We start from the raw sequence: 18505 nt of genomic DNA, 5'->3' as shown, positions 1-18505 counted from the left end.
ATTTAAAGTCATTGCACAACACTTGTAAATATAAAGTAAGTGATATAATATGGTAATTTTACATGTTTACTCACTAAATTTAAGCCCAGGGCAAATTTAATACAAGAAATAAAATAGGAGGTAGATGCTCAGTTTGTTTAAGTTGCCAGAGCTCCAGCAAAAGCAGAGCTGTGAGAGTTCACATTAGGTGAAAATTTGGTCCATGAAATGTGCAATTAATTCAGGAGGCTTTAAATATAGTTCTCATGATTTAAAGGCCTTCAAAAACATGGTGAAATGGTGAAATTTTGAAAGAACCCTGATTAAGTATTATATAAATACGGGTAAGACAGGTAAGAGGGAAATGAGGGACAGGAGAATCAAACTGACTGGAAGAGGCATCGAAAGGATGGGACAATTTTAAAGAAATTGTTTAACTACTGAATAACAGCTTTCATTAAGATCTGTGCAGAATGGCCACCTCCCAAGAAAAGCCAGAGAAAGGACATATCATTAGAAAGCTTATGACTTTGTGAGCCCACCCTTACATTCAAGGCAGCAAACTGTTGCGCTGTATTGTTGAGCGGGATGTAAAGAGCCTGCCAAGCACAGCCCACAGACCCACTAATTAAGTGAACTAATTGTGTTTGTTTTGGAACCGTTTGCCAACAAAGGAATGTGTCACACTGATTAGCGAGAGAAGGGTATGTAATATATGTGTATTCAAACCCTGAGAAGTGCATAACCCAGGTATTCACTCTGTTTGCCCAAGGACTGACAAAAATGACTCTCAAGCAAACAACCAGACCAAAGAGAAACTCCAGCCCTCAAGAGGGGCCCTCTTTTTCTCTCAGCTGTATCTATCTAAAGAATACCCATCCTTCATAAATTCCTGCCGAACACTGCACCAGAAACTGCTGAGAATATTTTGGAGAGAAACAATCTCTTCACCTCAAAGCTGATCTAAGAGGCCATGAGGATGGAAAGGTAACAGCCAACTGAGAGCCACCTTGGAATTGTAATGGCCACTCTGACAGCTGTCACTCTTCTCTCCAAAGAGCAAAAAAAGTCAGGTAGGTAGCCAAAAAGCCAAATGCCAGCTCAACACAGACATACATATATACATACACACACAAAAGCAGGCTTCACTTTTCAAACATGCAGCAGAGAGCTGAAGTCTGCAAAAACTGTCATGCACCAGCTTTTGAATATTTCTAACCTAAGAGCCCAGTTTGCTGGTAGAGTTAACAGCTCAAAAGTGAACAATCATTCAAATGCAAAAAGAAAAACATGGTCTTTGGAGTTCAGCAGCTCTTTTTCCTCTTTAACTCACCAGCTTCAGCCAGGGTACCTGGCAGTCCAGTACCGTGTACAGAATATGAATACTCTGCTGTAGATAGCAATTCCAGAAAACCAGGACGGAGAAAAGGGAGTTGTAGTCAATTATCTTTGTACACTGTGGACTCAGAATAGTACAACTAAATCACAAATTTGAGCTGTTTACTCAGAGCTCTGTATGACAACTGACAAGGAAAGCTGAACACATCATTAGAATTTTCAGGTGTAATTGCAAGTCTTCACATGAACCTTTTGGACTTGCCATTCCATTTGCTGCAGGTTACCCTGTACATCTCCCTATTTCTAAGTAGCCTCCTCACCTTACGCTTGTCTTTGTAGCAGTCTGTACACCTGCTTCAGAAAACTCTCTCATCTTCAAGAGATGGAAACAAACACAAAACCCCTCCACCTGGCCTTCTCCCTCATTGCTTTGGAGCTGATGGAGCTGTGTAAGCTCTTCTGTTGGCATAACTTGCCTCCAGAGCAAAAATATGGAACTGAAATAATCTGGTTAGTTCCACATAGGTGCATGTGTAGTAATGAGATGAGAAAACTAACTAGGAAGGGAAATAAAAAATGCTGGGGATAAAAACAAGGTTTGCTTATAAGGAATACAAAAGGAGTAAGCAGAATGACAAAATAAGAAAGAGAAATATTGGAGAACCTTGCATGCTGATTGTGTTTTAATTAAAACCATTAACAAAGACCACTGTCTTTGGCATGACATCAACCATAACTTCACATTTGTGAAACATGAACCAAAGTCCTTTCTGGCTTCTAATTCACATAAAAACGGGCTAGAGCAGCTTCTGTTGCCTTGAGCTGCTGACAAATTCTATTTGATTCCAGAAGGTTTTAAACTCTGTATTTGCAAGGTATGTCTGATCTCAGCTGAAGGGTGGGGAAACATACACCCAATAATGTTTTTGTGACCAAAAATCCCCCAGACAAATCAAATTTTAAAGTAAACTTGCCTTCCCAAATGCTCCTTCACATTCTCATTAATCTTTCGGGAGTATCTTCAATTGCCTTTTATGCAGTCTCAACAGACATCTTATGTTTTATGCCATCTTAGTCTTTCTTTTTAACTCAGCCTATCTCATGCACCCTAGATACATTCTTTCTTTAAAATTGTTTATAGAGCTCAGCTGTACACCTTGTTTAGCTTTTATCCACTGCTTTGTCAATACTTTTTTTAGAATAAGACTCTGGAAAAACAATGTGCAAACAACCTTTGAAACTCAGATCAGACTGAAAATCCCTTAAGAGTAATCCTTGGTTACTTGTAATTTAACATCTTTGTGCATGCAAGGGAATCAGATTCTTAACAAACCCTTTTAATCGGCCGGTCCCAATTGTTTCTGAAAGTGGGTCCTTGATTTTTTCCCCCTTTCAAATGTACACTTTAGAGAACAAATTACAATGACTGTATTTCAAACAGTCCAAAAAATACTTATCTGTGGAGGAATGATGTGCTCTCAGATATACTGTCTTTACGTTAAGGATGGAAAAAAAATGTATCTCCTTTATTCAAAATCCAAGACACTACTGAAGAAGAGTAGTAACACTGCTGTGTTGCCAAGTCTGCTTTGGCTTCCTGTATTTTGCTTCTAGGTTTTCCAAGTGACTCCTGTCCCTAACCTGGCATCCAGTACTCCACATGATGTGAAATAAAGTTTCTTTTGTTTAGTTTAGGACTGGCATACACTTATACTAACTTTGTAGCCACCTGAGAACAGCAATGTCATTAAAAAACCAACTTGCATACACAGGCACAGAGGAATAAGCAGATAGAGAGCAGAGCACTAGCCATAACATTTCATGGGAAAGACACTTCAGAATAGATGGTCATTGCTTTATAATGGATGATCCCAGTACATTATGGGCCCAGTGGCACCAGAGAACAGAAAGATGTCTGTGATAACTCCAGAGAAGTCATCTGGCTTTTCAGGACACTTTGCAAACTCAGAAGAACTTTGTATAAATCACACTGTGTGATGACATTGGGGACTCTTCCCTTTTTGAACAGCTATTCTGAGACTTACAGGGCTTTGGGAAGTAGCACTTCTCATTTGTTTCCGTGTCTGTTCATGGTGGCCTCCCTGGAACAGTGATCTATTGTAGCTGCCTAGAAATGTGCATTAGCAGAATCTAGTCCCTAATTCTTTAAATAAAAGGTCATGAGGCTGAGAATCCTCAAGGCTTTAACACTCAAATCAAATGTATGACTGACATTACCACACTGGAGTACCTGCTTGTAGAAATGTCCTCAAAGGGGTAAAGGATTTCTCCATTGTTGCAAATCTCACAGATGAAACCCTTTTGGCTACAAAGGCTGCAGCTGTACACATGAGAGGTGGCAAACTTGATCACCTTCCCCAAGAAAGGAGCCAGCTTTCCTTCAATAACCTGGAATGAGAAGACAATATTGAATGAACCCCCCTAGAAATAACCAGAATGCCCTGAAGGACTGAGATAGTATTTATTACTACAGAAATACAGCTATGTGCTGTTGGTTAAAACAATAGGAAAGTTACTTCCCAACAACTATAGCTCCATGGAAACACAAGTGATAATAGTAGTCAATGAACCAACAATGATCTGAACATGAAAAGTAACTTACTATCACTTTGTAAGTTTCTACATGGCAGTAATATAAAACATTAGTAGTCATTTTAAGTACAACGATGCATTCATACAATAAGGTACAAAGAAGTAAATAGGAAAGGAGTTTAAGGCTTCCACATTATCTCTGACAGCTACAAACACTGCCTTACAATTTTCCCTTCTTTTTACTTTTTATGCACATATTGCAGTTTTGGTTTTGTTTCTTTTCCTCCAAAGTACAAGTTTTTTGCATGTATTTTGTGAACAGAGTCCCGGCTTTAGTCCTTTAGTAGGACTGTGGTTCCCATTGAAAACCATTCAAATATAATGTTCTGCTCCTTGCCAAAATGAGTAACTTCTTAGCTAAAGTCTTGAAGAGGAACTGTTTTTGTTGTTTGGGGTTTTTTTTACCTTTACTGCCCAGTTCTCAAATCAAGAAGTCCCAGAGAATCCTGCTAGACTATTAGAAGTGATTAGCACTCCTTGTGTTGGTGTGGAAAAAATGGCCAAGCCATATACATTAAACTGCTAACCACAACACTCATCTAAATTTGTGACTTGGAGACAATGCCCCAATAAGGGGTGCTATTCAGGCAAAATACTTTCCATTCAGATCAAACTTCTAGAGACTTTAAGGAATTCTGCTGCTGTAGGGAATAATGAAGATGGAATAAGGCCCTAAGTGTATATTCTTCTCTCCGGGGCTTCCTGTGGTCTGAATGGCAGCTTGCCAGATTAGTGATAGAAATGTGTCATGGGATTTGACAGCAACCTCCTGTTAAAAGGAAAAAGAATGTAGTAATTGCTGACTGAAGACTTGCACAGGGTTGTGCCCTGAAACCCAGGAGTGGGGAGTTTTACACTCAAAAGAGTGTCAGACTCAGTTCAGGCATCCCTTCCCCAAATACGGTAACACACCACTTGTAATTTGGGTTTAGTGTAAACAAATCTAGAGAAAGCAGAGACATCAAGGCAGAGGAGAACAACAGAGAGTCTGGAAGCAAATGCCAGGTAGTAAGGAAATAAATTTGTGTTCCAGGGCAACTTCCTGCCCACTAGCCAAGAAAGCCACTACTAACAAGTACACCTGGAAAAGGAGGTGCATGGGGAGTACTGGTGTTGATGGCATGGAATGGCATGGGCTGAAATGTGCCCCTTCTTTGCCTTCAGCTCCAGCCTGCTAACAACACCTGCAACAACAGGAAACAGCAATGTTATTGCTACTACTGCAGATAGGACATCTGCTCATGTCAGAGGAAAAATGACGTTCCTATTGCATCCTGGTATAGGAAGATCCCCTTCAACCACAATATAAACAATGCAGAGAAGCTGCTGCATGAAATATGAAAATGAAGCCATAGTTCAAGGTAGTGATACTGCTAACCTTCTAACAGATGGTCAGAAGTTAATTTAGCACCCCTAGGCTGGGGTTTGTTTTTCACTTTGAAGGAAGAAATATTTTGCTTGCAGACTCCACAGTTACAGAGGGTCTGAAAGCCACACAAGCTGAGAGTAGGGGAAAGACACAGAAGTTGACAATATTCAATAAACAGAAAGAAAGCAAGAGTGAAGCCACCCAGCTAGTGACAAGGCTACAATCACCCTCCAAAAACTCACTTTAGGCATTAATAGACGAAATACACGTACAAAGATAATAAATAAACCACAATGCATACAAATTTTCCAGAGAATTTTTGCGCTATAGCAGCCACCTCAGGCCACAAGTGCTCAGCTTAAAATGCCAGGCTAAAGAAACACTGCAAACAAACTCTCTAAATCTGAGTTAATGTCACTGTCAGCAATGATTTAAAAGTTGAATCTCTTAAGTAACATTTTATATAATAATATAGTATATATTTTATATATATATAAAATATTATATATATAATATATATAAAATATAATATATATATATATATAAAATAATATATAATAAACACAATCATCATAATCTATTATCTTCCTAAGCACTGAGGGAGAATTTAAGAGTGTACAAGGAACAAAAGCTTTCCTGTGCTGAAGAGTTCACAACCTAAGCAAGATGCATCGAGTGGGTAGCTGCCCTGAGGAGACAGCATTATTTGTCCCTCTTTATTTATTTATTTGTATGGCTTGTTGTAGCACTGTAGTGGGTGGGCTTGTTACTCTGGCCACTGCAGACATACAAAGAAGATGGTATCTTCAAAGAGCCATGCATGCCAATTTTGCAATGTGAATTACAGGCCATTTTACTGTATTATAGAAGGAAGACAAAATGCAGCATCAAATCGATGTTATCACTGGTTTTAGCATCTGTAAATTTTGTGTTATTTTGTTTCATCAGAGACCTCAAGGCTCTGTGCACAGGATGATTTTTCCTTGCAGTCTTCTCTCATTCTTGTTTGCAGCTAATAAGAATAAAATCCTCATCTCCATTTATGCTAGACAAGCAGAAAGGAAGACTTCTACTTGCTGTCCCAAGTCTACTTGCTGTCTACTCACTGTTTTGTGGTAACAGTTCTGCAGTGAGTGTTTTATGGCTTGGGAAAAAGAGCACAGAACATGTAATCAAAGGTGTCAAAACTTCCCCTGTGACAGCCAGAGGTCCAGAGTCAGTCAGTTTAGACACCCCAGAACCATGATGGAAGAGTCGCAGGATGTTCCCAGTTGACGCTAGAATCTGATTTTGAGCTTCAAGGAAACACAACTGATTAAAGAATAGAAGTGCGATAGTCAAATGTAATGCATTATCCAGGTATCATGGAAATTATGGGAGGAAAAGGAAGACCTCAAGAGGCTGTCTTGGCAGAGCCACTAATATTTATATCACTCTTTACAGCTCTATCTGTTCCTAAAGCCTTTCAGTGATGAAGACTTCACAGCCCCCATGCAGTCTAATCCAGCACACGTCTGTTCTCACTGCTGGAGTCACTCCTAAGCTTTGACCTGAACCTTTCCTAAGAACATTTCAGTTTACAAAACAGAGAAACTGTGAAATTACACACTACAGGCTGCAGAAAAGTACCTCACATTTCAGAAGTGTGGCAATTTAGCACAAAAACTAAGTTAAGAGTATGCCAAAGGAACAGAAACCAAAATTTTCACCCTTGACTTATCCCTTTAACATAGGGGATGTCTCAGCACACACTTGACAAAGGCTTAAAAATATATTCCTGTCTGTTAAAAAGAAAAAAGCAACAAGCTTAAAACAAATTAAAATTTTGCTGAGTTCAGATTCTCTTCTACCTGCAGCACACATAAAGAGCAAAGTCTGTTTTCTAATCCAAATTCTTTGCAGAGCAAGCAATTGTTTAAATGGTCAAAACTATGGGTGAGAGGTGATTAATGATGGCTTCCCAGTCAGCAATTGACAGAGGGTACAATGCAGCTTTTTCTTCCTTAACTGGTCAAGGACTCCATCCCAACATCATTGTGGACACAGAGCCATGCTGTACCCAGAATATACTGGTGTACCCTACTTGGTGACAACAGAAGGAAAACAGTTGTGTCCAGAGGTCCAAAGCAAGTTGTGTCCCTGAACAGCCCCAGTACTCAGATGAGAATCACTGTTCATCTCTCTGGATCAGGAAAATCATTTCTCTAAGCTTCCACAAGACAGAAAGCCATGGCTTTGTACACAGCAGCTCCTGTGTGTGTCATGTGAAGAATTGTATAAAAATACACACCCACATGTGCATACATAAAAGCCAGGCCCTGCCCTCAAAGCACTTACAGCTTAAACCAAGAAAGCAAACACTGCTTTTTACAGTAACTGCCACATATCTCCCACCTGAAATGGGACAAGCTGCATTTTGGATGAGCCTCCCATACAGGCTCCCTGCCCACACTGCAGAGAGCATCCCTCTGGCCAGAGTTTGGCTGCAGGTGCCACAGCTGCCAGGGAAGGGAGAGGAGAAGCCAGGAAATCCAGCATGAGCAGCTACATGCCCCACTGCCCAGCCTCCTGCACCTGGCTTGGGAAAGCACAAGCTGTACTGGAAAGCAAGAGGGGAAGGCAGAGACTTGTCTGCAGCAATGGGAGAAACAAAAGGGGTACACAGTATCTGAACACGTGCTGGAAGGGTGGTGACACAATTATTTTAGATGATTTCTGAAACAGAGGCTTCTCATACAAGTCAAAGCTATGAATAAAGGTAACTCAAACTTTCTTCTTGGTATATCTTTGTGCTACTGTTCAGTTGGGGAGTAGTATAATTCTGAAGAAAGAGTTGCTCAGAATGAGTGAGGTGAGGGGGAAATACAGGGACTGCCAAACACCAGCAGACAAACCAGTGCTGGCAAAGGCTGCGAGAGTCTTGTGCAGTGGGAAGACAGGACACACGCACTGCGTTATGTGTTTCCTGACTCACCAGGAAGACAGAAGATAAAAGGCAGTGGTGGCTATGGTGCAAGTTGAAGTCCCTTTGGATATATCACATTAATATGATTATGAGGGCAATGTGTGATCAGTCAAAGTTTAACTATGTGTCAGGAGGGCTGCTGGCCCCCAGAAGTTTCCTGATCCTTCTATTCAAAGACTGGAAGCTACTCATAGTTCCCTTGCTCTATCAAGGTGATGTTTTCACAAACAAATGGGCAGCCAGCTCTCCCAGAGAACAAGAACTGTAAAGGCCATAGACCAGAGTATCCTCCAAGCCAGAGAAACCCTTCTGAGTGGCCCACTGTGTGCACAACAGGGCTGTTGTTCACAGACAACTTTGAAAAACAGTGGGTGTTTCCCAGGGGCCTCTAACTGGTGTCCCTGTGGCCGACCTTCACAACACATTTCTGAGCCCACAACACTGCCTTGCACTGGAGGAGAGGAAGTCCCCTCATCTTTGACACAGGCTGAGTTACAGCTCTGTCCTGACCCTCATCCCAGCTCCCTGGGCCGAGCACAGTGCTGGCAGAAGTCCACCTCTGAAGGCCCCACTGCCCAGCCCCAGCCTTGCCACTATGCAGCACAAACCCCCAGCCCCCATTACACACAGCAGAGAAGTCAAGTCACTTTGTCTTGCCTTTTCAGTCAACAAAGACTCCTTGTCTCCCTGAGAACCTACTTACCAGCATGAAGGAGGGTTGCACAAACCAGTCCCATGGGAGAGCAATGTAGTGAACATGGTGTTGCAATGTATGTTTTCGTATTAAAAAACCAAACTAGAAAAGTGGCCAAGGGAACAGTGGCAAAACTTCTCAAGTCTGTTGAGAGTTTTAACCCAGAGAGATGGTATCCTAAACTCATGACTTATAAAAACTTTCTGTTTGGGAAACAGAGCAAGACCAAAAACTAGGCATGAAAAAACCCTATCACAGAATTAGAGTTTGTTCCAGTTCCTGAGAGTTGTTCAAATTAGAAAAGACATTAATAGAAGTCTCTGGCTGGGACTAACTGAAAAGCAATCAAATACTGATTGGACAAGGCAAGCATGGAAGACCCCTCCAAACTCAGACTGGGTCGTTTCCAAAGATGTAATATCCCAACAACTTTAGGGGGAACTAGGGGACAGATGTGTAGAAACAGGACAAATGAGTTAGCTGTAATCCACTGTTGCTTCACGTAACACCTCCAATAGCCTTCCACCCACCTATTAGATCTGGGCCACAGAAATACCCAAACTTTGCATCATGGCCACATAAATCAGTACTGAAGTCTATCAGATGTGATGAACTTTCTGGACAGGAAAGAAAAAACAGTTTTCAGACATTTCTGAGAGCAGTGAGTGTTTTGAGGGCAGGGCTGCTGTCAGCAACGCTAGCTAAGAAGCAAAAGGTACTGTGTAAGACCTCCATCCCTGCAGGAGTCTATGTTGAGAATTTGAGTGAGAGTCATCAAAATGCCTACTTTGTGCATTTTTACCAACTTCTAAAAGTGTAGTAGATGTTTACATAGCACGGAGATCATAAATACCTTTGATCACCTACATTAGGACTGTCAGAACAGACAGTAAAGGGAATACAGCTTGCTGAGCTTTCAGATACACTGTTCTGCTCAATGTGAGACACTGCCAAGGTTAAGAAATCCAGATTCTCAACAGTGTCATGGTATATTACAACCACATAAAGTGTTTCTGGATTAAAATAGTTTAAAAATTTTATTTGCTACTCTGAGTAATTCCTACCATACGATAAAAAAAGTACAATCTGACACAGGCTAAACAAAACAATCCTTTATTAGGATCCAAGATAATGGAGAATCAACAGATGAAGGATATTTTAATGGAAGCTATCCAGAAACTAAGAGTAGGAGGATATATCTACTCACATCTCTGGGTTGTTATTCTGCCAGCTTTGGCACAAGGGGCAATCAAGCAGAGGCATCATGTAACAGAGTGCCTGGGAACACTGTCACTTCACTGTGCCTAAGTGATCAGGGAATAAACACTGAGACGGGAACTTGTGAAACCTCCCCAGCACTCCTGAATCCTGAGATTGAGACCTGCAATTTCCTCATGTACCAGAAGCACTGGAGGAAACCCTGGTTAATATCCTCGTAAAGGAGAACCTGCTGCTACTGCTCTGCTTAAGAGCCTGGACACCAGGGTTAAGTATTCCAAGTAAAGTGGTAAAAATACCGTGAAACTCAGGTTCTGTATTCCTGCCACTGTGAGACAAGCTAAATTTGCCAAATGGCTTTGTGACCCCACCCTTGTAAATCAGCTTGTTAATCATTATTGTCATAGAGGTGATAAAGTTGTTTTATGAGCCAACAGTGAAGCAGTAACATTAACTACTTATGCAGGGGCTGGTGTATTTCTCTGCAGATAACATTTATTAGAAGGCACTCTCTTTAAAGACACAGGTTTGCTTCAAAACCTCCTTTTGGTGCAATGAGCAATCCATTCCTCTTATTCCTCCAGTCTGATCTACATGTCAGACATGAGTGATGTCTGGAGGGTATGGGTTAAGCGATATGAAATCCCTAAACCACCTTGAACTACAGGTTCAAATCTAAACTGGATTGTCCTGGCCTCTCCTCCTGCCAGAACAAAATTTATGATTATTTCTCAAGGCCAGACACACACTTGGGTCTGTCTGAGAGACAGACATAGACAGACTTTGCCAGGAGGCACTGATGCAATGCAGAAGAGACATGAAAGGCCAAGAGGCACTGAGAAAACAGAAGGGGTGGTGGACACAAAACTCATTCATGCTCCCCAATTATGTAAATTGAAGAGATAGAAAGTACTCTAGTTCACAGGAATAATGTCACAAGCATGTCTGGCAGAAGGAAGCTACCTGAAGGAGCAGTCAACAATTGTGCACAGCCTTCCACCATCCTCTAAAGACAATGTTTCTGCCCCCACTGGTTGTTTTCTTTCTACCTCTCCAGAAACATTTAGTTTGAATCCGGCCTTTTCCTAGGTAAGCTCCAGCTGTCCCTAGACTTTAAAGCATCACAGAGAACATGCTTCCTGGACTGAATGAAAGGGCAGGTAAAATATCCTGAACAGACTGTCTTCAATTCACCACTTGGATGCTCACCACCCTCCAAATTCCACCGGTGGAAGCTTTGTAGAGGAGGACGAAAGGCTCAATAATCTTTCTTCACCTCCAGGACAGGTGAGAAACACGCTTTTAAAAAAACTAGCAATGATACAAGAAAAAGCACTTTCAGAAACCTCCAGTTCGTTCCTCACCCTCCAGCACAACCAAAATGACTGTCTGATTTGAGAGCTTCTCACCAAGAGAGATCCCACAACAGGCCAGTACACAGAACAGCCAGAAAGCTTGTCCTAATGCCTGCCTTGGATCTCTTTTGCTTCAGTCAGCTATCTTTACTCTGCACTCCACCTCCTATCCTTACACTGCAACATCTGTTTCAGAAACCTTTTTCTGACAAACTCTCTTGTCTGTCACAGGTAATCTCTGTCACAAGCCAGGACAAGCAAAAGTGGACTGGGGCTGCAGGGAATATACAATGGTTGCCTTTACCTATTTGTTTACTGGAGAACAAGCAGGTATTCCCTGCATTCATTAAACATGGCAGTTGGGCATTAAAGCTGAAAGGGTAAATGGAATCTCTGCCCCATGAAGATTTCAGTGGGGTCAGGATTTCTGTGATAAAAACACAGACTCAGAGACAAGCGTGCTACAATGTGCTTAGCTAAGGATAATGCAAGTTGCAGAGAAAATAAAGGGAAAACATTCCCTGGCTGGGAAGTTCCTAGTCATTTATATCTAGGGAACAGACAATGCTTGTGGACTGCTAATTTCCTTGAGGATTTTTTCTCTTCCGTTGGCCAGATTCTTAACACCACAAATTCTTGTTATGATTTCAATGCACAATTAATCTTCAGCTCAAAGGAAAGGGAAATGGAAGGAGGAAGGATGATCATGAGGTAAAAGTTGCAGAGAGGCAGATAGCAGATCTTAGGTCTGCCCCATCTTTTGTGAAATATACTAGTCAGCTGGCTTTCCTTGCTCCATTTTGACTCCCAGTCATCTCTTTCAGACTGCCTGTCTTGTTTATTTAAATTACAGGTGATCTAAGGCAAGAATGATCTCTTATTATTTGTGTGAACACACATTAGAATCAATCACTGTGCACTGCTATAAAACAAATTTAAAAAGAACACAGCAGTAACTTTAGAAGAACCCCATCTTCTGTTGCAACAGGCATGCTGTGGGCCACAATCCCAACTCCCAAAAGCAACAATGATACACCCCACCCCACCCTCTCTCTCCTCTTCCCTTTACACCCTTCGCAGGTCCCTCAGTGTCCCAAAAGCCTGTTCAGCCTGTGGTACAGGTGACAGCAGGGTGGGCACGAGCAGGCAGGGCCAGGGACTCTGTTCACCCACTGCTGACACCAGTGCACATTGTGCCGCGCTAACTCATCACCCACACAGAGCAGAGAGCAACCTGAAAGGAAACCTTGCAATAAACACTGCAAAGAACAAAAACAACCCCACAAAACCAACTGCCAAATAAATCAAACTAAAGCAGAGCAGACTAAATGAGTGAGATTTGAATAAACAGAAGTCAGAAGGCCCCTTTGACTTGTTTGCACCAGGCAGTCTGCACTGATGGCAAAGCCATTTGCTGTTGATGGTCCTTCCAGAGTAAACCCCTCAATATGTTGCGCTTTAGTTTGGTATTAAACACAATATTCTACATATTCCAGATATTCCACAAATTAGCTCCTAACTAGAACAGGCACTGGGAAGAGGAAGAAATACCAGGTCAAGAACAAACACTGCTAATCTGTGACAAGCACACATAGGCAGGGGGCAAGGTGACGATGGAGTTTTACATTGGCTGAGGGAAAGGAAAAACAAACTGGTGACAGTTCAAGTGAATTTATAGCAGGAGACCGAGAGGATGACAAGGTTCCTCCAAGCCCTCCCCTACTGTTCTCACTGAAAGGAAGAAATGCCAGAAATTTCAGCAGGTCTCTGGATGCAAGCTGGCACAAGTACGGAGGAGATGGAATTGTCTCAGTATAAACAACATGCCTGGAAATCACCTGTGCCAGCTCTGCAATAAGGCTCACATTTACTGTGTTTCAATTGTCTTTCCTCCTTTCTCTTTCCCTCAAGGTTTCCAGGCAGTCACATGTCCATTTTGTCACACCCCAAGTTCTCCTGATCTTGTTGCAGGGATGAATTATAGGTTGTTTTAAGAAAAAGGTATTCAAGCAAAGGTTAAAGGCTGTTTTAACCAAACAGGGTTGAAAGAGTACCAGGAATTTGGCTGGTAGAGAACAGAAAGCACTTTACTTAGCTTAAAAACATACGTGACTCTAACTACAGAAGCCAATATGCATTCAGGCAGAGAGTATATATACGCTTTTTTTTAAGATTAAACAGGCAATTGCATGCAGAGATATTAACTGACTCTACATGCCCACTGAGTAATATGTTATTTCATGAGTGATAGCACAAAATTAGAAACTTTCCTGCCTTGCTTAGGACTGGATCTGGGCATTTCAAGGAGTCCTCTGAAGGATTTAGAACAAGAAAGCAACATACCAAGAAAATGGCTGTGGCTACTCTGAAAAAAACCTCTGTGAATACAAAGTCTATTCAGAAGAAAAATCTAAAAAAAAGTTATTCTCTCATACAAGCAGATAGCCCTGAGCCAGTATTTTATTTATTGGGAATCTGGTTTCTTGGGATGTTAGTCCTGAAGGAACACCCAGCTGGCTCTCCCAAATCATCATTTTACATTAAGTAGAGCAATGAGTTCAGAGCCCAATCTTTCACACTGCTAACCTGCATCTCCAGTACTGTGCTTTTCATTCTGCACAGCAGAAAATAACAGAAGAAACCTGTTTAGCACAAAGCAGTAGAAAAGGGGTAACTTACATTACTGCTGCCACTTCTGTGAGCTAAAAAAAATTGAAATATCTCTGGAGATCTCAACTCAAAAGTTCCTGCAAACCACTGGCACCACTACTGGGTCATTTTAAACAGTTTCATTTTAAAAAGCCACACTTACCCAAGTGACCTAGATTACATATTCACATGGAAAAGGACCACAAGTATTTAACAGACCCTGTTAAAAATTATGGTTTCACACAGTGCAGGAACCAGTCCTACTATTAAAAATATCCACTAACAATCTTGCTAGATCTCTAGACTTTGCCTGCAATACCTAATTCAGATGAACTTGTCTTTCAGACAGCCACCTGCCAAAATGCTCCCAGCCAGCTCTCCATCCCCGAGCCTGGCTGGCTCTGCCATGCTCTCTGCCTGACCATGAGCCACTCTGAATGACAGCAACTCCCTTCCCCAGCAGAGCTGAGGTAAAAAGGAAACGCCAGTAAGATCATTGCCATTACCACTAATTGTAACCAGAGCTGTCAGCACTTTGGGGAATTACACACACACTAGGAACATCAGCTAACCTGAAGCTTCCTGTTCTGCTGAAAGGCAGCTCAGTGCTGGCAAACTCCAGGGAGTGACAGAAATAAATGATGTGCCAGGTACTTTAGGATGACCCTGCTTGAGCAGGGAGGTTGGACCAGATGACACAATGTGGTGCTTCCAACCTCACCCATTCTGTGAGTCTGTGATAAAGGAGCCACAGCCACAGGAAAGCAGACAAGCTGTTTAACTGCTGCTTTGCTATCAGATCTTTTAATACTTACAAAGATGCATATTGTGTGTTTTTCCCATCCTAGGACTATTTCCATATTCCTCTGCTAATACAGTTACTTTAGAACACTGTCAATCAGGCACAGGTCATAAAGGATGTCATAAAGACAGCTATTAACATTTTGCCATTGTGGTCCAAGATCTTTACATAGTTCATGTAGAGAACTATCTGGTATTATTATACTGGTAGTAACACACTGCAGGACTTACACCTCGGTCACACATGCTTGCTTGGGAGGCTGGGGATGGGAACCAATGTTTTCCCAACAGTGCTGAACTCTGAACTGTGGCAGCTATGACACAGATGTAGTGCCTGGCATTTTGCTGCCCTTGTTGAGCACAGTCAATTCCCACAGAACTGTGAAGAACAAATCTTCAGTCATCTCAGCACAGGCAGGCCTGCCCAAAACCTAATTCTCCTTCCCATTTGCCACCTCCTGCCCCTCAAACAGAAAAAGGGCTTGCTTAAAATTAAAAGGATCTGCTGGTACAGCTACATGGGTAAACCACTTTGGTAAATAAAAGTTTAAGATGATACAGCTTATATTGGATCACTGAATGAAACAAATGACAACAACAGACTTTCTCACTGATATAACTGAGTTTGCACTAATGCTTTCACAGGCACAGCTATATCCACTAAGAGCACAGGGGTGTTTGTGATGTACCTAACTCAGTAATGCTTCTAGAACTAGAGGAAGCCTGAAGTATCTTAGCCAAACCCCATTTTTTTCAATCAATACAGCCACATGCATAGGCATGTGGGTTAGATGCTACATTGCATCCTTTTAATGCATGAATAAAAAGGAACTGCTGGGCAGAGACACCACCACTGATGGGCTGGGAATTCATCAGGCTGCATGTTACAGATCTATACTAAGCATTTATCAGCAACTGGTAACTGAGGACTGAGTTATCAGAAAAGAAGCTTTCCTTCTGAAAAAAACAGCAAGTAAAAGGCAAAAGAAGTCCACATCTTGCATTCTTTGCTATTGTTGGGACTGATGAAACAACTTGTCTAAATCAACCTACAGCTTTGCATACATAAAAAAGAATAGAAAGAGCATCTCCAATCGCCTCCTTCACTTCTGTCTAGGAGGTGAAATGAAAGTACAGCATGGGTTAAAAGCCTGGAGAAGTGAAGGATACCTAATGATTTCTTTGCTCTTCTCAGGCTTTCTAATCCTGATCTAACAATGTATTAGGCTCAAATTAGGTAGAACTTTTGTTTCATTGAAGTTCATTTTTATTCCCCATGTCTCTGTTAGGGAGCCTTATATGTGGAAAAGCTTGACCACAAACATTAAGATTTCCCAGGGAGGAATGCTTCTGTGAGACCAACAGTCCACCAAGCCTAAAATGCTACCAGGGGCTGTAGTCAGTGCTGTATGTAATCAGTGTTAAAAATGTCAGAGGAAGATGAAATCATTGATCTGTCTGTCAATAGGGGAGACATCTTCCTAATCCCTTCAGTATAGTATGTCTAGTCTGAAATCTTTTAATCCTTTTATTTTAGGTACTGTAACTGTGGATATTCCCATTATGGATACTTAATCCTCTCAAAGATTATACACTTCTGGCCTCAGTGACATTATTGTGGCATCAAGTTCCTCATATGCACTGTGTTCTGCAAAGAAGCATTTCCATTAAGGATTTTTATGCATCCCTCATACTCACTGTATGATCTGTGCCATATTATTGTGACAAAAGTGCTCTCCTGTTCATCCTTTCTCTGCACTGTTCTTTACATTATTCATAGGTTCATCTACAGGTAGTCAGGAAAGTTGATCTGAAGTCAATAATGTTTTAATTAAATTTCAACAGATTAGTTTATCTACAATGTTAAAATGGATGAATTATACTACATTAAATCCTTGTATGGACATACACATTCAGAATGAAAATGGCCTTAATACAATTTATGTCACTTTGCTTCCAAAGTAAATGGAGATAAACCAAATGAAAGCCACTTATATTTTGAATAACAGTATTTACACAATGATTCAATGTAAATCAACTCATCTTTTAAAATTCCCATATTTTGTCACTTCATTATTTTTCCCTGAGTGCTCCTGTGTAAACAAGTCTTCAAATTACCATCTTTTTAAACCTCCCATCTTGCTCACAATTTCCATCCTTGACATTCAGTAATTTTTGCCCTTAGGTGGATCCTTCTCATTTTACTGTATCTTTTAAAGTTGGTATAACCAGGATGAAATAATTGCCGTGATTAAGAGAGATTCTACAGTAAAGACCATCACAGAATCACAGAATGGGTAAGGCCAAAAGGGACCATAGTGGGTCATCTGGTCCAACCTCCCTGCTCAAGCAGGATTATCCCAGATCATGTGGCACAGAACTGTGTCCAGGCAGCTCTTGAATATCTCCAGACAGGGAAAACTCCACAACCTCTGGGCAACTGGTTCCCATGCATGGTCACTGCACACTAAGAAGTAAATAAGTTCTTCCTCATGGTTTGGTGGAACTTCCTGTACATCACTGCAATTATCTTTGTACACTTGTGTATCTTGCTATTTAACATAAAAAAGAGGCAAGACACTAGTTAACTCTCTGTGGATGAACCATCTGAATTTGGAAATCACCACAATAGCCCTTTCTAGACTTTTACTTCAAAAGCTCCCATTAACATGTTATGTAGTGTTAAGTAGCAAGAATTACTTTTCATAAGAAATACAAGACTCTTGTCTGAGTCAGCTTTGGTCCAAACCAATGTTTAACAGTGTAAAAACTGTCCGTTTCAACAAAAGCAGCCCCATAATCACATCTGTAAAATCTGAATGGATAGTATTTAACTCCTGTTGCATGAACTCTGTCCATACACACACAAAAGCACTGGTAAGTGCATTAGTACTGTCAGCAGAGAACAGAGTTCACACCTCCAGCAGGGTTAAGATGAAACTACCCTGGACTGTAACAGCACATCATGGTCTATAAGACTAATCCATTCTTCCAGTGCACTATGTCTGCTAAAACCAGCAAATTCAGGAGTGAATATTTGCTTCCTAACAAGCGGAGATCTCCCTCTTGAAAGCTTTAATTGACTGGAATAGCCCTGGATAAACTGCCTAACAGAGATGCAGAGGGTTATCGGTGATGCAGGGCAGATGACACAAGCAGGGGTTGGAAAGAAAAGCAAGTGTAGCCAATAAGGCAGAACAGGTAAACTGTGCTGTTTGTGCCTGTTAAATCCCACTTGGTGTTTCTGCCTATTCTATCTGAACACACCTAATCAGTTATCTCATCTGCTGACACCTCCAATGACAGCAGGATTCTAAGAACACGTACCCTACGGGAATGCCCACAGACAGACTTCTGAAAACTTTAATGGAGTCCCTGGGGCCTGGGTCTGCAGTGAAACCTTCTGGAGTACACGTATGCATTTGTGTGCACATACAAAGACTGTCACTTGCTGCCTCTTTGCCTCACATCCGCACTACAAGCATTTGTTAATGACCCAAGTACTAGCAAATACCATTGCCTCG

General features: G+C 41.4%; 1 protein-coding gene across 2 annotated transcripts in view; it reads right to left on the bottom strand.

Moving 5' to 3' along the window:
- Window positions 1–18505, bottom strand: part of PLEKHM3 (pleckstrin homology domain containing M3) — a 78771-nt gene that overhangs the window by 10203 nt on the left and 50063 nt on the right. For both annotated transcript variants that reach the window (XM_082285176.1, XM_082285177.1), the window contains one exon: window positions 3569–3726. In XM_082285176.1, coding sequence (XP_082141302.1) covers window positions 3569–3726 — 158 coding nt within the window. The remainder of the gene's footprint in view (window positions 1–3568; window positions 3727–18505) is intronic.

The sequence above is a fragment of the Coloeus monedula genome, assembly GCF_965178545.1.
Source record: "Coloeus monedula genome assembly, chromosome: 7".
Taxonomy (NCBI): Eukaryota; Metazoa; Chordata; class Aves; order Passeriformes; family Corvidae; genus Coloeus; species Coloeus monedula.
This window is presented reverse-complemented; position numbering and strand designations above follow the sequence as displayed.